General features: G+C 36.6%; 1 protein-coding gene across 5 annotated transcripts in view; it reads left to right on the forward strand.

The window, feature by feature from the left end:
- Positions 1–23,178, forward strand: part of RICTOR (RPTOR independent companion of MTOR complex 2) — a 127,695-nt gene continuing 104,517 nt past the window's right edge. For 3 of the 5 annotated variants that reach the window (XM_027092726.1, XM_027092725.1, XM_027092727.1), the window contains exons 1-2: positions 2–75; positions 247–294. In XM_027092726.1, the coding sequence (XP_026948527.1) occupies positions 27–75; positions 247–294 (97 nt within the window). In that variant the 5' untranslated portion in view covers positions 2–26. Of the gene's footprint in view, positions 76–246; positions 295–23,178 lie in introns of all 5 variants that reach the window. The other 2 variants (XM_027092723.1, XM_027092724.1) reach the window with 1 other exon arrangement.

Raw genomic sequence — 23,178 nt, forward strand, 5'->3', positions numbered from 1 at the left:
CGGTGTTGTGACTGAAACCCGTCAATATGGCGGCGGTCGGCCGCGGCCGCTCGCTGAAGAACCTCCGAATACGAGGTAAGTCCGCTGCGGCCCTCACCCCTCGCCGCCGGGCAACCGCCACCCCTGGCACTTGCCTACCCTTGGTCATGGGCGGGGGGAACGAGCCGGGGCGCTGGCCGGAGCCAGGGCTGCCTCCGCTGGCCTGGGAGCGAATCCTAATTGGGGCTATGTGTCTGTTTCGCGCAGGGCGGAATGACAGCGGCGAGGAGAACGTCCCGCTGGATCTGACCCGAGGTAACGCGGGGCGCCGCGGGCGCCGGCGAGGGCATCCTAGTGGGGAGGAGCCGGGGGCTCGGGGCCGTGGGCAGGGTCCGGCCCCGCACAGGACCCGCGGGGGTGCGGGAGGCAGAGCCCGAGCCCCGCCTGCCGGCCCGCGGGAGCCGAGCCGGGGGCAGTCTCCCCGGACCCATCCCCCTTCCCGGTGCCCGCTTTCCTCGCTCCGAGCCCTTCTCCGGGCCTCTGGGTGCTGCGGGGAGCACCGAGCGGGACTCGGCGGAGTCGCCGACCCTCTGGGTTCTCTAGACCCGCGGGGGAGCGTTGTCCTCCTGTCCCGGAGCTCGAGCAGCTGAATCCCAGGGGCGGCCGGAGGGAGGTAGAGGCTGTTATTTAGGTTGCCGGAGGACGTCTGAGGGAAGAGCGACCACATCCTGCCCTCCCCGTCCCCCAGCGCCGAAGCCGGACCTGCTCGGTCCTTGCTGACTGCGTGACTGTTTTTCTCTTTGCCCACTGCCCTGGGGGACCCGCAGCATTGATAACTCGGTAGTGAAACCTGGAGCCCGTGATTTCTGCGAAGTGTCTGGTGTACGCTGTATTTCCCTCTTGTTTCCCTTTCCCGGGCCTCTGAGACTGTAGTTGGCAAAAGCCGGCCCCTCACCCTCGTTGCAGGTTCATTGTTTACCTTCTGCAGTGGCGATGGGTTTGTTTACACCTTCGGAACTGGGTAAACCCCTGCTATATTTTTAAGGACCCCAGCCGGCTACTGGCCAGTATATCTTCTATCAGTCACCGTACTGGAGTTTATTCGACAATATCTCGTTGAGCGTTTAGTAGTTATATACAAGGTTTCTCTTTTCTCTTCCACGGTAAACAAGATTTGGTCTATTGATTCCGAAGAAGTCGTGTTTCACACGGGCTGTAACTTAGCGTGTAACCTGGTTCAGCTGTATAGAATTCAGTTTCCTTTTTGAGATCTGAAAAGCACTTTAGGAAGTTTGAAAAAACGTCGTTTTAAACATTCTATATAAAATTAAAAAAAAATTTTTTAACCTACGTTCTACTTAACATAATGACTATTATCTACAGTATTTGTTAGATGTGGGCTCATTGTTGAGGATCATCTCTGTATTTAAAGCATAGCGCATTTTCTAATTTGTTTTATTTTGTGTATCATAATGTAAGATTACTGTTTTGTAAACTAAAAGCCTAGTTTTTATTTAGCTACAAGAGTACATTTTTGTAACAATATTTTATTCTGAAAGTTCTAGGACTTTGTCTCGGGTGAACTAGGTCCTTTTACAGGCAGAAGAGTTTCTAAAATAAAATAGGGCTTAAGTAATAGAAATGACAACTAATTAGATCACTAATGCACTAAATTAGAACATTTTTTCAGCAGATAGGGTTTGAATATTACTGTAGGGAGATGTAAAACTTTCGACTTGTGTAACTGTTTGGAAACTTGACTGTGTATAACACACATATGAAAAGTCTATATGCAATATATGTGGAAAAAGATTTTCTAGTAAATTTGCTAACAAAATAAGCAAAATTCCCACAGGGCTCAATTTAGCATTTGAGTTTTGTAGCAGATGTAGTTTTAGTGATTTATTTTATACATGCGCATATGTTTTAGATGGAGGTGAAAAGACCATTTATTAGATAGATCTTGGGTCTAATTTGTGTATTAAAGACCTGTTTGAATGTGGTGCTAGAAATAAGTTATAGTTGTGCTTTAAATTGACTTTACTGAGCTCCTATATATAGTGGTTTCTCTGGTTGGTGTCAAAATTTTGGGTAGTAAAAGAGCTTATGTACAAATTTGATACCTTTGGTTTACTCCAGTTTTACTCAAGTACACAGATAACTGTATATTTACTATTTAAAATACTATATTTCCTGAGAATTTAGTAAATACCTATGTCCTTAGGTGTTTCTGGGATAATACAAATAGTGCAGAAAATGCTATTTCTGCTTGCCCTGACAAGATGTATTTCAGTTTGGAATGAAATATACACAGCCAGTTGAATCTGATTGCAAAAGCAATATACAACTAGGAGTGAGAGGGCATTTGAGAACTGTGTTCCAGAGTCTTAAGGAAGTTTTGAAAAAGTAATCTGAGTTAGATTCATTGTATAGTGACTCTGTTGTTTGAGAAATTGCTATTCTGACAAACATTCATTGTTAGAAGAAGGCTTGTGGATCTAACATGAAGAAAGTTCATGAGGAATTAAACTTTAGTAATCATTTGAGAACTGTGGGGCAGTCTGGGTTGCAGCTGAAGGGCAGCTGTTTGTGGATTGGATTACGGCATGTTTTAGATAAAGTTTGGGTAACCAAAAAATTTTTTTTAACGCTAAGGCAGTGTTTGCTCTCATTCTCATTATTTTTATGTAACCTTTGAGAAATTCACTGTGTAGCTGTATAACAAAGTTCATTATAAAATAGAGGCCATGATCATTGTAATTCTTGAAGGAGCTATCAATGTGTAGTATAAAGTCAAATAGTTCTGAGTTGTAATCTCAGCTGTGATACATAATAGGTGATTTGGGGCAGGTTATTTGACCTTGATTAACTCTTGGTTTCTTCAGCTCAAAAAAAAAAAAAGAGATTAATTTCAGGTTATTCTTGAAGGTTGTTAAGAATGTGATAAGTAAATGAGCTAGGCCATATAGTACTCAGCATGGGACGTAGTACTTTGTGAGTGATGTTAACTAAATGTTAGTTGCTTTCCTAAACTATGAAATCAAAATTATTTATATCACATTTAAAATATTTCAGACGATTGTTTTGAATATTATAAACTTTTAATAAGGAATTATGGTAGTGAAGCTTTCTTTTTTTGAGACATACAGTTAATTGGGTATAGTCTTTCTGAACTAGAGTTCTTTTTATTTTTTTTAATTTATTAAGAAAAGCTTCAAAATGTATAAAGTATATGTGAATGTATGAATATAATAAATATAAGGAGCTCTTATATGTCCCCCATCATTTAGTTTCCTCGTGCCCCCACCCCAACTGTGATCATTTTTTTCTTCCAGTTTTACTGAGACGTAATTGACATACAGCACTGTATAAGTTCTTGAATGTAACAACTGTAAAAAAACAAAAACAAAAACAAAAAACTGTAACATTACCAGAATTAGGCCTAAGCAAGGAACAATCTATTATATGTACTTAAGAAAAAATGTGATATTTTCTTTAACAGAACCTTAGAATTTTTCTCCCAGACTCCAGAAAATTTCTTAGTAATAAGACGTGGCCAGCCTTGCAAGCTTCTTTAAGCCCAGGAGAGGCTTAAGGTTCTTTGGTTTTCATATTGATGTTAGTGCTATGGTTTATACGAAAGTGCTTTAATTAAAAATTGTTTTTGGATTAATTTTGATCTAGTTCAGGAACTTCATTGTAGGAGATCCTATAGTTGATATATTGGTGATTGTTGCTTTAAGTTTTGTTCAGACAACTACTGTACTTAATCATGAAAGTCCGTGATACTTGCTATTGGTATCATTAAATACTCTCTCTGTTTTGCATGCCAGTTTATTTTGAAACCAAAATGCTTCCCTTAACCACTTCCACTGCAAGGATAGTCTGTTTTTTTTTATCAGTCCACTAGTACATCTCTTGTTGGTACTGAATAACTTGAAGAGAGACAGAATATTCTTCCTGTGTAAGCCCTTCCTAGTATAATTTAATTATTGTGTTCAAGGTGAATTCCAGGGACATGGAAATGTGTATATTCAAATATAACTGTTAGAATATAATTTATTTTTAAGTATTGAGTTTTGTATTTTTTGACTGTCCAATCCTTTTACTTTTCCATTACTAGGAATAAAAAGATTGACTGTCTTAGCTGCTGTTTAATAGCTAGGAAAGTAGGAAGGTTATCTGAATGATGCAGATTTGAACACTTAATTTTTTGTTTTGTGATTCCTTCTAGTCAAGAGATTGCTCATGTTGTTTAATCCCTTACTTCAGTTAGACAAAACAAACATTGACTGCTTTTTATATAAGAAATGCTGAATTAAGTGCTGGAGGAGTAAAGATGAGGAAGATGTTACTCCCTTTTTAGGAGTTTACTGGAACAGACATAAAGAAGTGATTGCGATACGGAACAATAAACTGAGTAATCAAACTGTACAAGGAACAGAAGTAGCCTAGAGGAGAGAATGATTAAATCTGGTGGGTAGAGAATCAGGCAGCTTCACAGAGGGCTTGACGTCTTATAAGAATTGTGGACATAGTGGAAGGAAATGTGGGCTCTCAAGAGAATATACCACACCTTGGGAAAGGTGAAGTCTGTAGGAAGAGGAGCTGCTCTGGAGGCCCCTGGTAGAATCTAAGAGATCATGGGACACTAGACCGGGGTATTGGAGACAGAAATGAAGTTGAATATATATTGGAATGGAGGAACCAACTAATTTGTTTTCTCCAGATTCTAAACTGACTTTGGAATCCTCGTACTCTGCGCAGAGAACTGTTATTTCTTTATTAGGATGACAGAGGCTGTCTAATGTGAATCCCCTTGTCTTCTCCCCTTTGTATTTCACCTATACTTACCTTCTGTTTTCCCGAGTCGGAGGATAAATCATCTCTGTTCATTTCCAAGGCTAAACTGGAAAGGAATTTTATGCTCCTAATTCTGTTTCCCCTAAGATTCTTTGTAGAACTAAGATTTCTTGCTTCTTCATTTCTTCCTTCTTTTGGCTCAGTTTTCTCGTGTTCAGCATTTGTTGTTGTATTCATATGGAGCAGGTACTTTGCTAAGCGTGGAATGATGGTGAGACGAGTAGAATGATAAGGATAAAGATTTCAAAACACTTATTTTTTTGTAGGCTCTACACACAGTTTTCTTCCTTAACTCCTTTAGTCTTGTAAACACAGCTCTCCCCCTGTACTTAAAATAGTTTCTTAAGGGATGCTAGTAACCTCATGCAAAATTCATTGGTATTTTTAAGTTCCCCATTCTATTATTAGGACTACTTACTGTATTAGTAGTTTTGTTCCAGGCACTAAAACATTATTTTTCTTAATCTTCGATAACTCTTTGAGGTACTCCTATTATCCGTATTTTACAGTTGAAGGTATAGGCTTACAAATTCTAACAGACTGAAACTCAGAAAGGTAAGTTATTCAGCCAGGGTCACAGGGCTAGTGAGTGACTAACTGCAGATCATGCACTTGTAGCTACTATACTATTGCTATTCTTAAAACTCCTGGTTCTTTTCCTACCTCTCCTTCTCTGTTTGCTGGCTGGACTTCCAGCTCCTTAAGCAAGTGTGCCCTAAGGTTCTGTCCTTGATTTTCTTGTCTGCCCTCTTATTGATGCTAGCTCCCTGAGCACCCTTTTCACTCATGGATTCAAGAATCCATGAATTGAGATGGTTACAGTAATCACATTTTTATTCATACTTTCTCTTCTAAGCTTGCAAAACATATTAGCATGTATGTCTGGTAATCATCTCAGAGTTGTGGTTTATAAAATTTTGCACTCCAACACATACCCACTTTTCACTTTCTAGGTACCACCACCGTCCTCTGTTATTCAAGCTAGAGACCTATTGCTCATCTTCTTGGTTCATTTGCCACGTTTCCCCAGTTTGCCTCTGAAATCTCTCTCTCCTTCTATTCTCATTGTCATTGGTCTAGTTCACATCCTCATTATCTCATTTGGATGACAGTAAAATTTTTTTTCTCTTTTTTTCACTCCCTCTGCTATATGATTGCCTGAAATCTGGAACTGATCTCATTCCCTTACATAAAACAAAACAAAACCAACAACAACAAAAACAAACAAAAAACTGTATACACACACTTTACAGGTTTCATTTTTTGCTCACAGAATAAAGTCCAAATTTCCTAGCTTGGCATTGAAGGCCTTTTATGATTTATTCTAGAAGTATTTTCTTCTGTACTATCTTAACCATACTATTCTAAATCAGTCTGCCTCTCCACATAGTTCACTTGTGTAACGCACTTCCTCCCTTCTTTTCACACAGTGATTTTCAAAGGGGGTTGGGGAGAATTTGCTAGCCTAAAGTACCTACCTCCCCATTCCTGTTCTTTCCCCTTGGAGATTGTGTTATGCCCGTGATTGAGAATCCCTGCTTTAGTCAAAGACGACTGTTTGTTCTTCCTTGCACATGGCATGCAGTGTCTATTTACTTTTCTTTGCATAGGTTGTTTTCTCTGCCAAGAATTCCATTTTCAGCACTCTTTAGAGAAATCCTAATTCTTTAAGGTCTAGGTCATATGCCACTTCTGGGAAAATCCTTCCTTATCATCCCAGTGGGAATTCATTGCTTCCTCCTCTACTTTTCCACATTTTTTGTTTATTACTTTGTAAATATCACTTACCATTGCCTATTTAAGTTCCTTGTTCACTACTTCTCTCACTAGAATTTAAGCTTCTTCCCCAGCATATATCATATAATAATAACCGAGACATTTATTGTAAGGAGGGATGGAGAGAGAGATGAGAAAAGGAGCACAGTATTAAGGAGAGTAGAAGTAAAAGAGTATTTTAAGTTTGCAAACTTGAGGGACAATGAAAGCGATGGTGCCAAGAAATGGAGAAATCATTTTGAAAGAGATGATAATGTGTTCAGCTTTTCACTTTGAGTTTCAGATGATTGACTCTGTCAGAGATGTGTAAGAGGTAGTGAATGCTGCAATGGATGTTTTTGTAGTTGTTCTTGTGATCAGATTGTTCTCTGCTTTAGGGCCTTGAGAGAGGGAAGAATGTAAATGGAGGAAGAGCTGAAGATCTGAATGTTAGAGGATAAGCTGATTAGAGTATGTGTCACAACATAGGAATCAATAAGAAGAAAGGGGCGAAAAACAGAGAAGAAAGTTAAAAATTAGTAAGATTGTGATCTTTGAAGCCAAGTGGAGAATTTGGGGTTGAAGAGGTTGAGAGGCATAGCACTGAAGTTGGGTTCTGGAGAACTCAGTTCTTCTCTTCTTTAATCTGAGGATGATCTTGGCATGCTACTTTCTCTGGGCTTCAGTTTCCTGATCTCTGAAATGCGTACTACTTTCCATGCGTAGCACTTTCACCATCAGTCTTTGTGATTCTCAGATATCACGATGTTTCTGGGATATTGAAAGGTTAAAGAGAAAGCCTTGTTAAATCTCTTGTTAAGTTACTGTGAGAAGGATTCCCATAAACAGCAATGAATACATGTAGCAGTATGGTGTTTCATAGCACTTTAAATGTAAATTATAGTCAACTCTCAATTTCCTTGTAAGTGATCATCTGCAGTGACTTGCTACCTCCTCCCCCTCTCAGGTCTCAGGCTACTGAAATAGGGCTGTGAAAAGCACAGTGGGGTCAGTGACTGGTTTGCTTGCCTGTGTATCTGTACTTCTATTACAAGCTAAATACAATCCACTCTCAGTTACCTACACTTAAGAAAAAGGTGAATAATGGTGGAAGATTGCTAAATATAATCTCAATAGCATTATTTATATGTGGTTTGGGAAGATTTTATATTTTTTCCTCCCCTACAGTAGATTGATGTATCTTTCATTTGAATTATTAGCATCAATTTTTATTTCCTAAGCAAATACTCTTAGAATAGTGGATGTAAACTGGCTAAAATATTTATTAGGTAATCCAAATATGAATAGTTGAGAGTTGACTGTTAATGCTTTTTGGATCATCCATTGTTTTGTATTATCTGTGCTTTTTTGTTAGTGTGGCCAGGTTAAAGCTGAATAGCTACTTTTAAATTATATCACTATGATGAATGTACTTACAATATTATATAGATGCCAAACTAAATTGAAAATAATTGTGTAAAACTAGCTGAATATAACATTCATGTGTTCAGAGTCATAGGGTTGAAAGAGAACCTAAACCTAAGTACCTTCTTAAAATTCCTGTTACAAAGTCCTCTAGCCATACAGATTGCATAAACTGAGCAATGTGCCTGGTAATGATGAAATTTATATATAATATAATAAAATTGAGGATGTGCCAGGGCTTCAAACATGCCTGTTCAAGGAGTCAGTTGAGTTCAGTAAGCAGTATAGAAGAGCTTTTTAACCTTAATTACCTGGATTTTAAAGAATCTGGCTCCTTCAATTACTCTGCCATTTTTTTAATCCCAAAATGTTGAAGAATTTGGATTTGTAGTGGCTTGTTAATATCAAGACAGCATATTTTTAGTATATTATCAGGTTAGTAAGTGTTAATGTGAATCAGGAAGGCATAATTCTTGGCTTTAAGGAGTTTTATATTATATTTGGGATATACGTGTAACAGGGCATAGTATTTGAAGCACCTGCCAGTTATCTTTATAAAGGAGTCATAAGCCAGAGGAATTCAGAAAAAAATGGGAGATAGGTAAGGAATGACCTAGAGGAGAGTCCTCATAGAAGTGTTGACATCTGTTAGGACCTTTGCATAAAAGTGTAGTATTTGAATAGTTAGAGCCCTGGATCAGTGTTTTAAAAATCGTGCGTAATTTTGTGAATTAACGTGTTCCTGGCATATTATTCAGTATTTGAAGATAATGTTGAGAAAAAGTTGATGATGAGTTCTGTATATAAATCTCTTAACTATTGAAGGCTGATTGTATTTTGGGCTAGGGCTTTTCAAACCTTTGAAGGTAGTGCTGGACTGGACTGAGAGATTTTAGGCATATTGTGAAGTAATTGTGTGCTTCTGATTAAGAGTATATAGATGCTTGGCTGCATTCCAAACCCAAGCATAAATGATTTTTTTCTTTCATTGTTTTGTAGTATATGTGTCTCCTCTCCCCGTTATTAATTCTGCATGTTCAAAGGGCTCTATAAATTTGTATCAAACTTATTTCTAGATATGTGCAATTTGGAAATAGAGACTATAAGTGGGATGAGTAGTGTTTTTGTTATTTTCCATGCTAAAATGACCGTATTTTCTGATTTCAAAATTTAAACATGTGGCCTGACAGTTTATATTTGAGAGAGAATATTTGAAATTAAGCTTATCCTGAAAAACATGCACTGTTTCATTGCCAAATCCAGACACCCTACCCTCTAGTTATTTGGGTAAAGGATAAACAGTGTTTGGGGAAATTAACACTCTATTAAAGGAGCAAAACAAGAGTTGAATTGCCACTTGCAGGGATTTTAGTAATCTTGTTCAGAACCCAGTGTAATTTCACATGTTTCTTATAATGAATAAATAGTGAAGAAACACAGAAGCTGTAAACAAAGAAGATTGCCAAGTAATTTACTTTTAGTTGCTGAGAAGAAACAACTTGCCAGATGAAAGTGTATTTTAACTGTTTTTAGATGTGTGTACATATATATTTTTATCAATAGTTTCATACTTTGAGAAATCACATCTTAAAATAGTATTGCTAGTTATTTCCATGCTTAATGTTCATCCCTATAAAACTTTTAATTGCCCTGGGTTTTTTTCCACTCATAATTCTGTATAATACACTCCCTAACCTTCACCACACCACCATCACCACAACCCCTTCCCCCAAGAAAAATGAGAAAAAGAAAAACTGACGGGAATAGAGTTGCAGAAAAAGTGAGAAGACTCCAGGTTGGAGGTAGGTGAGCTGTGAACTTGAACCTTTAGCTATACAGCAGTATCTGGGGTGGCAAGTGGAATATTGTGGGAAGTTTTATTTAACACGTGTTGTAGGTAAGATTTTAATCATATCTGTCACATAACATTCGTATAAAATCATGGTAATGGGATATTTGAATACAGATAGCTATTTCCTATCTTGTTTATTTAGAGTGACATGTGGTTTTACTTTATATGTTGTAATTTCTAATGGTATTTTCGAATGTCATAACTTGGTATAAAGCAGGTCGGATTAATTCTTATGTTGTATAAGATTTCGTATGTCATGTAAGAATAATTCTTAACATAAGAGTTTATAACTTTTTAATGAGTTAAAAAGTTATAATTTTAGATTAGTGTAGTCTTAAAAAAGTTTAAATCACTTTTTATTTTTAATAAACCTTAAAATAGACCTTTTCTCCTTTGTCACGGGAGAATTCAGTGTTGTGTGTTCATGTTTCAACATTGTTTTGAATATATAAGTGTATACTGTTTTACCTAGCGTAACGGAAGAAATTTTTCAAAATGCTGGTTAGTTTTCAAAAGGAAATAAAAAGATTAAGAGATTTGGATAAACTATGGCAGTTGCCTTTTGCTATGTTATTGTTTCTTGTAATAGTTATTTTGTTTTGTTAAAAAAGTTTAGATTTAATTTTTGAGTCCTAGGAAAAATTTTTTACTTATATCGGTGATTGTGTCTCTATTATAAAAGTACCACAGGAAAAAGTGTAACTATTTTTAAAGTAAGTAACAATATTACCACTAAATATTCACTGGGGGTAGTTGAATATGAGTAGATTTGGGACAGATGTGTGTGTATAAATATTATTTCTATTTTTAAGCATATATGGAAGCTACTTTAAAAATTATGTTTTTAGTTTTACTGTGCTGTAAAATACAAACTATATAACTGGACTTATTAACATTATATGGAAAATAGGGATAATTAGGTTGTGATTATGAGGAATTAAGGGGCTCTGCTGTCAGTAACATATACTAACTGTAGTGAATAAACTTGGTGATGATACATACTTTGAATTTTTATTGGTATCTTTTGGAGTGCTTGATTTTGCATCCTGGTTGTTTTCCAGATAGGTAATTGCTTCATAGCATAGTTCAAGGTAGGTGAGGTATGACTCGACAAAGTTGTTATATATGTCTACAATATGGATAGTAGGATTATATGTATAAAGATAGATATAGGATACTAATATGGACAAAATAACATTTAATAACATGCTACCTGCATGATACATTAACACAGTCTAACACTGTAACTAAGGGCCTGAGCTTTGGAACCAGATAGATGTGGATTTGAATCTGGATTTGAATCTTGACCTTGCCTCTTAGAATTTTTTGACTCTGGACAAGCTGCCTTTTCTAATTTATTTATTTATTTATTTATGTTATTTTTGGCTGTGTTGGGTCTTTGTTGCTGCGTGCGGGCTTTCTTTAGTTGTGGTGAGCGGGGGCTACTCTTCGTTGCGGTGCGTGGGCTTCTCATTGCGGTGGCTTCTCTTGTTGCAGAGCACGGGCTCTGGGCACGCAGGCTTCAGTAGTTGTGGCACGCGGGCTCAGTAGCTGTGCCTTGCGGGCTCTAGAGCACAGGCTGGGTAGTTGTGGCACATGGGCTTAGTTGCTCCGTGGCATGTGGGGGTCGTCTGTGACCAGGGCTCAAACCCATGTCCCCTGCATTGGCAGGTGGGTTCTTAACCCCTGCGCCACCAGGGAAGCCCAAGTTAAAGTTATTTTAATCCAAGTCTGCTTATGTGTGTTAGGTATGTCATGATGTGTATGGATTTTTTTCATTTGGTTGGGCAGTGGATTTATATGAGTGGTTAGAGTTTGGAATAATTACACTAATTCCAACTTAAAACATTTAAAATCATTTTCTGAATATCTGTTTTTTCCTCTTTAGCCTGACCTTTTAATGTTTTAGCCATGAAAACATCTAGATAGGTGAATTTTTTTTTCTTGAATTTTTTTCATAATGACTATTTAAAGAAAAATTATAGATAAATCACCGTAAAGAGTTCAAAGCTACCAGTTAGAAAGTTGGAAAAACTAGAATTCCAATCCAATAAAAGTCTTGTGTTGACCTAATTAAATTGGTGGAATGGTTACAGAAATTGGCTTAGTATTTCTATGGAGAAAAAGGGAGGATGGTAAACAGTTCTTGGTCTTCACTGCAATAATCTCATGTGGAAGACATCATTCATAGTTTTAAAGTGTCTTCGTGTGATTGTTTCTCCATCTTACCCTTGTTTTTTTCAATTTCTCTCATCGATTTGTATTTCTCTTATTCTATTTCTAGTCTTCTGGTGACTCTTCACATTTTTCTTTTCCCGTACTTGATAGTGTTTTATATTCCTTGATTTAAAATAAATTTTAATTGTCAATTTTTTTTTTTAATTAATTCTTCATTGAATTTTAGGTTTTTGTCTCTGAGTCGGTGATGCTTTGTTAGAAAAAGATTCCACTGCCCATCTCTTGGTATGCATATCCCGAAGAACTTAGAACTGAATATTGCATAGGAAATTGATTAAATACTTGACAGCAACTTGGCAACATGTGCTTAGCATAGATGAGTAAAATAAAGAGCATTTTACTTATTTCAATATGCAAAAGCAAGAGTAAATATGAAAGTGAAACAAAAATATTCAACTATACTGAAGGTGAAGAAGTTTTGATGAAGTGCATTTTCTAAATGTTGGTAATTTTAAAGATATTAGTATTCACTCCATTTAAAATATTTTTATGCATCTACTCTTTGGAATTATGGAAAACAATGACTGGAATTCCCTGAAGGTGGGAACATTTAATAACCTTGGAATATCCTTGTTGATTCTGAGTCTAGACTGTTCAGTTCACTGAACAGATCTAAACTGAGTGTGGATTATTAGCTCCCAAAAGAATACTTGTTTTGGGACTTCCCTGGTGGTGCAGTGCTGAAGAATCCGCCTGCCAATACACGGGACACGGGTTTGAGCCCTGGTCCGGGAAGATCCCACATGCTGTGGACCAACTAAGCCTGTGCACCACAACTACTGAGCGTACGCTCTAGAGCCCGTGAGCCACAACTACTGAGCCCGTGTGCTGCAAATACTGAAGCCCGTGCACCTGGAGCCTGTGCTCTGCAATAAGAGAAGCCACCACAATGAGAAGCCTGCACACTGCAACAAAGCATAGCCCCCATTCTCCACAACTAGAGAAAGCCCATGCGTAGCAGCGAAGACCCAACACAGCCAAAAAAAAGAAAGGAAGAATACGTGTTTTTAGTGGTGAATTTTGGGTGAGGGCTTGTTTGATTGTATTAGGAATGGTAAAATGCAGTAAATCTATATTTTGCACCATCTTTTTCAGGATTATATTAGTTATTGCTCTTGTTACCTACTGGTACATGAATTTTTTTCCAAATTATTTTAAATGATTTTTTCCTAGCCTAGAGCTGAACTAGTGTGGTAATTTTTTGCTGTCTACCATGATCAGGACTTGGTCTAAAATGATATTTTGATTATCAGAACATTTCAAATTGTGTGAAGGATTTATCACATGATGTGTTGTTTTAGCAGGCAATCTAGAAATTACATACTTCGAAGTAAATGTTTTCCTTCTAAGCAGTCCTCTTGGAAGGGCATGTACTTGTTCTAGTGGTGCTGTCACTGTTCAAAACATTTTAAAAATTCTGCTTCTGAAGATTATTAAAGCTTAAAATTTAGACTTTTAAATTGGTATTTGGTTTGTCCTTTGGGATGAATTGGAGTTCAGGAAACAGTTAAATATAAGTTGGACTCAAATGTAGTGGGAATTCATTAACTCAGTGATTTATTCACTCATTAATTTGAAAAGAATTCATCGAGCATCTGCTGTATTTTAGCACTGTACTGGAATATGTGTGAGAAGATAATTTTTCTAAAAAGTATACAACCACTATATGTGATGACTGCCATTATAATCTAGTCCCTGGCTTCCTCACAACCGTTGTCATTTCCTAACTCTTTTCCTTTTGTTCACTATATTTGGCAAAACAGCCTCCTTTTTTTTCATTCCTACTCTTATTCTCCTTTTAGGGCCTTCGTACTTCTGTTACATTCTGTCTAGATTATTCTTCCCCTAATCTTGGGAGGCTTGCTCCCTCACTTTATTTAACTCTGTTCAAATATCACTTTATCAGAGAGGCCTTCTCTGATCATCTTATCTAAAGTAGCCCTCATCTCCATCACTTTCTATTCTTTTTTTTTTTCTTTCGGTACGTGTGCCTCTCACTGTTGTGGCCTCTCCTGTTGCGGAGCACAGGCTCCGGACGCGCAGGCTCAGCGGCCATGGCTCACGGGCCTAGCCGCTCCGCGGCATGTGGGATCTTCCCGGACCGGGGCACGAACCCATGTCCCCTGCATCGGCAGGCGGACTCTCAACCACTGCGCCACCAGGGAAGCCCACTTTCTATTCTTTTATATTGTTTTCTTCTGTAGCCCTTGTCACTGCTGCCAATTACAGTATTGTTTGTCTGTCTCCCTGGAATGTAAGTTTTGTGAGGACAAGCACTTTGTGTTGTTCACCATTGTATCCCCAGAGCCTAGAACAGCTCCAGCACATTATATGTGCTTGGTAAGTCTTTATTGGCTGAATAAATGACCATCAAATTTGTGTTTAGCTTGAGGGCTCCAGGCCCATTTTTTCATGGCTTACTCAACATCTTAACAATGTAGTCATGTGTTTCAAGCTTTCTGTGTTTCATACTTAACTAATTATCTTAGTATTCTAAAAATCTTTCTATATTTTCCATTTGGGTTTTAAGAGAATTACTTTAATGGGGCCATGTCACCCAGGAGGACACCCAGGAGACATTCTAGCCTCATTCTTTGTCCTTATTCTACACATCAAATCTGTGACCAGATAATAATGATTTTATATCTGAAATACTGGTAAAATCTTTTTTCCATTTCTGTTGCCATGCCATTCTTGAGGCCTCATTTTCTTTCTTGGGTGATTGCATTGGCTTCATAACTACTATCCCTGTTCTAGTTCTATCCTTTCCCAATCTACTCTCTTCACTCTAGCTAGAAACACATTTTCTACAAAGTTAATCTTAATTTCCTCAGCTGGGTGGAATATCTTCCTTCTTTGGGCTTCTATAGTATATTGTATGTTACCTTTCTTGTAATATTGTAATAATTTGTTCACTCCTGCCTCCCTCAGTCATAGTTGACAGATATTTATTTACCTTAACTGTGTGCTGGGTACTGTTCTTTTGCTGGTGATTCAGTGGTGAAAAACATTGAATACTTCCCCTGAGGAGTTTATATTCTAGTAAGGAGAACACAGACAGTAAACAGGTGAACACAGAATTTTAAGTATGAATAAATGCTCTGAATAATGTAAAATTGGAGTATGTGAAAGAGAGTTGATAGGTGGTTAGGGGGTTGGTCAGAGAAAACTTCTCTGAGGCAGTGATATTTAGTTGATCCAGGACTAATGGGGAGGCACCAAGTGAAGAAGTAGGGGGAAAGTCTTCAACAGGTAGAAGGAACATAAAATATTGATCCAAAGGCCCAGAGATAGGAAAGAACCAGAGAAAGAAAGCGCTTGAGGAGAGGAAGAGTGGAGGATGTGAGACTAGAAGAGGTAGGCAAGAAATAGTATCGTTGAAGTATAAGTATTACATGAGAAAATTTGTTCAAAGACCCTAGTATAGTGTCGGTAAGTGCTAGGGTGAAAACCCAGAAGGCAAATGTTATTAAATAAATAATAGTGATTTATCCATTCTTTTAATCATGGACATTTGGTTGTAGTTTTTTGCTCTTATAAACAATGATTTTATATATGGTCTTGTACATGAATCCTGGTACTCATACGTAAGTTACTCTAGGTTATATAACTTGGTGTAGAATTACTGCTTATATGAAAGAATATATGTATATCATAGTAGCAATATGTAAGAGTTGCTCTTGATCCATACTTTTGTCAACACTTGGGATTATCAGACTTTCATTAAAAATATTCTATTATGAAAAATTTCAAACATACACATACACAGAGAAAAATAAGGAACCCTCATGTACGCCTTATCCTACTTCAACTATCGTAAACATATGGGGCAGTCTTACCTCATGTGTAAATCTTCCTCCTCCCTTTGTGGATAATTTTAAAGCAAATCCTAGGCAAGTATTATTTAATTTGTAAATACATCAGTGTGTATTTCTAAAGGATAAGGACTTTTAAATATATAACTGTAATACTATTAGCACAACTAAGTAAATTAACAATGATTTCTTTATATCATCTAGTATTTAGTGTTCAAATTTTCCTGATTGTCTTACAGATATCATTTTGAGTCAGGATTCATACACAAGGTTCACACACTTTTAATTTAATTTTTTGAATATGTCTGTCATATTGCTTCTCTTTCTGCGTAATCTGTCTTTTCAGTCTGTAGTATTTCTTTTGCTTTGGTCTGAAACATCTTGAATAAAATGTGTTTAGATGGTTATTTGTCCTACTTTGAAATTCATTGGGCATCCTGATTCTAAGTATTTTTCATGTTTTTGAACAATTTTGAAAAATTCTCAGTCTGACTTTTTGAGTAGTGCATCTCCTGCATTTTTTCTTGTTTAGGAATTCTTATTAAATGCATGTTAGACTTTCTCATTATCTTTCTTGTTTTTTAAATTTTTTCATGTATTTTGTCTCCTTTTTTCTTGGGGATCATGTTATAATACCTTCAGATGTATCTTTCAGTTCACTAGTTCTCCCCACAGCTGTGTTTATTCTGTTTATCCCCCCAATGAGTTTTTAAAATTTCAATCATGCTATTTTTATTTCAAGAAGTTCTGCTTGGATGTTTGTAAATTTTGAATCATATTTTCAGTCCTTTCTTTCCTTTAAACCAGAAGCTTGCAAGTTATGGCCTGCAAATTTTGCAAGTAAGGCTTACAGATGCTGCATTTGTAAATAGTTTTATTGAGACATAGCTGTGCTCATTTAAGTATTGCCTACAGCTGCTTTGGTGCTACGGCTACTGAGTTTAGTTGCGAAAGAGACCTTATACCTTTCAAAGCCTGAAATACTTAGTCTGACCCTTAATGGAACAAGTTTGCCAAACTCCCTGCTTTAGATATATAAAACATAATTATTTCATTGTTTGTATTATGTATATGGTACTTCTAATATTTACAGTCTTTTAAGATTTTTTTGTTCATTGTTTCTGTTGATAGTGGCTTGTTTTCACGTTTCCTTCTGTGTTTATGATTTTTGCTTGTGCACTTAAATTTTTTAGGTTACTCAGACTAAGGGTGGCTACCTAGTTGGGTGGGTGGGTGGGTGGGTTGAGGTGGTGGTTGATGGTTGAATTTGCTTCTGCTGCCCAGGAATATGGTATACCAAGGGCTACTTTAAATTAAAATTCTCATTTTGAGATTTTTTTTTTTGGATCATGCAAAAGAATATATCTAGGTTCCAAAGACACCTGTGGTTGGCTTAGAATCTCAGGGAAGTCTCTTTTTATTTGTTTTGTTTCTGTTTGCAGCTTTACCCAGAGATACTTTTCTTTGTTCTCTGCCCCTTTTGCATGAGTGTTCTTCTCAGTGTATCAGACTTTATGGCTGATGAATTCCTTGTCTTGGGGTAAGCCCACACTCCTCAAGTCATGCACTTAAGCTCTACAGCAGTGGTTCTCAAGCTCTAGTCTTGTTTTGGAGGTCCCCACGACCTCAGTAATTTGCTAGGAAGACTCATTATGGCAAAAGGATGCAAAGCAAAATTAGCAAAGAGGAAAGGTACATTGGATGAAATCTTGGGGAATCCAGGCACAAGAGTCTTGTGTCTTCTCCCAGTGGGGTCACATAGGACATGCTTCATTCTCCCAGCAATGAATTGTGATAACACGTGAAATATTGTCCACCAGGGAGGTTTGTTAGAGACTCAGCCCCAGGGTTTTTATTGAGGACTTGAGAAGTAGGCAGCCTCTGCCTGGCAGGTAACAAAATTCCAGACTAACAGAATGAAAGCAGACGTTTGGCAAAAACCATATTGTTTGCATAAATGGTTTAGGCCCAGTGAGCCACTCTTACCAGTTAGGGCTGTAGGAAACCTCTGCAAGTATTTTTCCGGATGTAAGCCAGTGACTGAACTGGTAGGCAGACCTTTTTAAGGAAAAGCAGTTAGGCCTGTTAGGTTAACGTTTTCTGCGTAAATGTACAAATGAAGCACCTGGGGATGTTGATTTAATGAAGAGTCAGATTGGGTAGGTATGGGAGGGCCCAAGAGTCTGCATTTCTAACATGCTGCCAGGTAGTACCCATGTCGGTAGTTCACAGATGTACTTTAGTAGCCAGGTAGTTGCCCTGAAGGCCAGAAGTCCTTCTTTCCAATAGTATTTTTATCATAAACAATAAGTCTTTATTCTGAATTGGTAGAAAAGTTTTTTGTTGGGGGTTAAATTCTCTGTGCTGACAAACAAGTTTTTTTCCTGGAGTGATATGGTTTATTTCGTATTAAACTTTATCCAACTTGAATAAGGAGATCTAAATTTATACTTCAATATTGGCATATTTTGTGTCATTGGGAGAATGGAAAAAGTGACTTTCAATGACTTTGTTGTAGAAAAGAATGAAGGATCTGGACTGTTGGTAATATTAATTGTACAGACCCACAATCTCTTATCCACAATTTTGAAAAACCAAAAACTCTGAAAATGAAAGCTGTTTTTCAGAAATAATGTGACCTGACAAAACGTAACCTGACCTAAACTCATTTGGCAGCAAAACCTGACCAGAATTTATATTATCTCAGTGTGTCTCCTCACATGTTCATCTAAAAAATATTACTGTATGTGAATATGTAATACTGCCCCTAACCTTGTTGGGATTGTTAAATCTGTGGTATATTACCTTTAAAATTAAAAAAAATTTGAATTCCTAAACCTATCTAACCCCAGCATGTCCGATGAAGGATCATCTGAAGGTCGTATAGTAGAAGTATGGAAAGAATTATGTTTAAAAGCACTATCAGAATGCATAAATAAATATAAAAATATTAGCAGTTAGGGTGGATCATATTCAGACCTCCTGTTCATGCAAGATATAACCAAAGAAATGCATTATATTGTTATATTTATAATAGTTCAGAGCTTTTAAAGGTTAAAATTCAAACAGCATTTGTAAATTTACTTTTAGATTTTGATTATTGGTGTTAATGCAATTATTTATGCATGCCCAAGTGGAATGTACAGAAGAATAACAAGTAGTAAATTTGTAACTAGAGGACTTGTTTGCACTTGAATTACACAGATCAATTGTATATTATGGCATTTTTGCACAATTAAGATCACCATTGCCCAAGGTTCATGAAAAAGCTTAATTTATCATGTGTTTCCCATATGCATGGGACTCCAGAGTAGTCAATATGTTTTTGTCTTGATAATTTTAGGTGAGGTGTGTCTTCTTTGATGTATATAACCATAAAAACATAAACAATGCCAAATACGGCAATATCAGCAAGGCACTGATTCAGAACTTAGTAGTAGTATAAAAATAAGATACTGTTGTGATATAGTCTGTAGAAGAGGTGCTGAAGATACATATGCTAAGATGTCTCAATGATATTTGTTGACTACCTGAACGTAATTTTCTAGTTCAGACAATATTACTATTGCCTAAAGAAGGAAATTTTGGAAAGCTTTTTTTTTTTTTCCCTTAAAGGATGAATTAATTTGATCACAGGACATACTGAATTCAACGTAGACAGACCACCAAACATAAAAACAGATATTTGTTTCTTTAATTGAAGATACACTGTAGAATTGAAATTTTGAGGCATTGTATTGAATTTGTTAAGAGTTATGGAGACAGTGAAAAGAGAAACCTGAGGGCAAATGATACAACTTCAGGTAATATTAAAGAGTATAGAATAGGAGGAGGGAATGCAGACCTTTGAGAGAAGTACTCAAGGAACAGTGAAAAATAGGTATGAAGAAGACCAAGACAGTGAATTATAGCAACCAAGGGAGAGAAGGTGAATTTGGTTAGCATTGGCCAGTAGTTCTCTAATGGAAAAGTCAGGGAGTTTGAAAAGCTGAGAAAAAGCCTTTGTATTGGGTAAATAGTAAACTCGTAGAGAACAACTTTAGTGGAATGGTGGCCTAGATACCTGATGGGTAGAATTTAGAAGATGAGGTAAGAATTAATTAACTTGAGCCTCAGAGAGATTTGGTAGAAGAAAGGTGTAATGTCACTTCAAAAAATGGGAAACAGTGGGCAGAAGCATTTTTTTTTTTAAAAGATGGGTAAAAACTAGTGAGAGACTTAGGTCAATGAGAAATAGTGAATAATTAAATGATGGAAATACTGGAATTAGGCAGTAAGATGTAGAACCAAGAATACAAATGGAAAGGTTAGAAAATAACATTGTAATAGCATTTTTCAGATTTCTAACCCACACTCAAATTGTGTCTTGCAGCCAAAGTGTATTTGTACTCTTTGCTCCTTTATTAGTTTCTAAGAGGGAAGTCCTTAATTACATTCATAGAAGCCACCTGTCAGACAAGTGATCTGAACTATAGTCATGTTTCATAAAAAACGTGAAAGTAGCTGTACAAGCAAAATGTACAACTAACTTTGTAAATAAATCTAATAGGCTGGGTGTATATAACAATTAATTGCCTCAGCTTTTAGGCACAGCTGTTCAGTTCTTTTACAGGGTTCATTTACATAGTGAATTGTTTCAGAGAGAAACAGAATTTTTCTCTTACAATAAAAGATTTCTAATTAGGGGACTGTGGAAACCTAATGATTTAATAGATTAAGACATAGAAGTTTTAGCAGAACATCCAGTGATTGTAATCTTTATATACTAATTGCTTTTAGTTATTTTTACTAACATTAGAAAATGTTCTAATTGCAGACAGTACTTTTCATACTGTTTTTCTGCAGAAAAATAGCATTAAAATAAATGCCATGACAAAGATTCTTTGAATCTTTTCTGTAGCCTGGTGAATGTCCTTTGTGTATTCTTTGTATATACTTGTGTATACTTTGTACGTGTGTATAAAGTAAAAGTGCTTTGTGAATTTGGTTACAGTTCTGTACTACAGTTATCTCTAAGTTATCTCTGTACTACAGTTATCTCTAAGTTATCAGTTATTCTACTGATCTCTAATTTTATTGTGAAAAAGGGAAAGAGATGAACTCTAAGAAAGCACTTCATATTTTTTTTCCTAACAAGCAGCTCTTCTTCATTTTCCACCACAAACATCTAAGCCATCTTTACCAGAAAAATCTTTAAAAATTCACAAATTACTTACCATTTAAAAACAGATAATGATGGAATGATTAGAAGATTATTAGGTAAATAGTTAGGCTTTAGTTCTTTATCTAATTAGTACAACCTGGGGACATGATTTCTAGTGCTGGTATGAATGTAAATATCGATATAATGCTTGGAGGGAGGGGGTGTGTAGACAAAGATCAGGAAGGTGATTTTCTGAAGGTAAATGGCAGGCTCAAATTTCTACCTTTTCTAGACATTGTCATTTAAAATTTTTATATTTGACAAATTTGAATGGGTCCTGGCAGTTACATTGCTAATTATATTAAATAGGTATGTTCTTACCTTAGAAGGTGAGATTCCTTTTCAAAGCAATAGAAAGACGTTACTTATGGTTAGGTTTTGGGGGAGTAAATTTGTTTTGGTCCTCAGAATTTGAAAAATAGATACATTAAAGCAGTGTGATCTTTCTTATCTGCTCCTCTTTTATATACATCTCTTCTACAGTTATTGTTATTATAATCATAAGACAGTATTTCCATTGTAAATTCTTGTGTTTTAATATTCACAGTGTGACCTGGGACATTCAATAAAATTTTTGGGGGGTGGTTACTGTGTGTCAGACATCATTCTAGGTATTAGGATGACACCATAATGGTGAACCAAAGCTGACTTACAGGGAGATAAATGTCAACCAATCATACAAGTAAATGTATAATTGCAAACTGGTGTGTACACTGAAGGTACATTCTCCTTTGAAAGGCAGAACAGTATAATGAGGTAGACTGTAGGGCGATTGCATTTTGGGGAGTGAGATAGACTCTAGAGTCAGATTGGTTAGGTTCAAATCTTATTACCATGTCTGGTATTTGTGTGACTTCAGGCAAGTGAATTAATGTCTCTAAGACTCTTTTTAGCATGAGGAGGATAATAATAGCACCTACCTTCTATGGTTCGTATGGAGATTAAAACAGATTTTTCATGTAAAAATATTAGCACAGTATATTGTAGCATATAATGTACTAATAGTTATTTTTGTGTCTGGATATTATTTCACATTGTAATATATTCTTATTTGAAAATGATACAGAAGCATATTTCATAGAGTAGCTCTTATCTGTTCTTCAAAAGTTCAGATCAGATAAATCCAAAGGGATATCAGAATCTAGTTACATGACATTGTGGTAGTCTTTATAGCATCTTTCAAATTTCAGTGTGCATAAGAATGACTGGGGTGCCTCCTACAAATGGTACAAATGTGGGTCACTTTCCAGGCATATTGATTCTGGAATCAGTGTTTCTTATAATTCATGTATTTCTTAGAAACACAGGTTTGAAAACCACTGGTCTGTAAGTCTGTTTCCGATGCAGGCCAAATAGTCAATTATTTTGTCTCATCATTTTAAGGTATAACATGTAAGGTGTTTTTTGTTATTTTTGGTGTATATGCTTACTACAAATGGTAAAAAAAATTCCCCTAAATCTATACTTGCTCTAGGATTACTTATTAGTAAATAGTGTCATACATCAGTATATCCAATCTAGAATCCTGGATTCATCCTTGATTCCTCCTCCTGCCTTTCCTTCCAGCTCTAATCCATTACTGATGAAGTTTCTTACATGGAAGGTTTTTGTAACCTCTATTTAAACTTGACTTTCTTCTCCCCTACAGTCTTTCTAAAACACAGAGTTGATCATGCCATCCACTTGCATAAATGTCTTCCTTAATAATTATCCATTGCCCAAAGATGTCTAAATTTCGTAGTATATCTTATAAGGCCATTGGAATGAAGCTCCACTTTCCTATATTTCCTATCATCTTGTTTTCTTGGGAATATTGAATTTCTTGCCATTCCTTGAGAAAATACCATATTTTTTTCATGTTTACTTGTTGTGTACATTCTGCTTTTTCCTGTTGTATATGCCTAGAAAACTTATTGCTTATGGTCAAGAATCAGTTCCCATGTCAATCCATCCCCAAATAACTGTCTCACTCTTTTGCTCAGTCTTTCTTACCCAGTGTTTATTGAGCACCCACCATGTGCCTGGCATTGTTTCCAGGCCGGGGATGC

Source organism: Aethalodelphis obliquidens, unplaced genomic scaffold, assembly GCF_003676395.1.
Source record: "Aethalodelphis obliquidens isolate GAN/ISIS:26980383/991018 unplaced genomic scaffold, ASM367639v1 scaffold80, whole genome shotgun sequence".
Taxonomy (NCBI): Eukaryota; Metazoa; Chordata; class Mammalia; order Artiodactyla; family Delphinidae; genus Aethalodelphis; species Aethalodelphis obliquidens.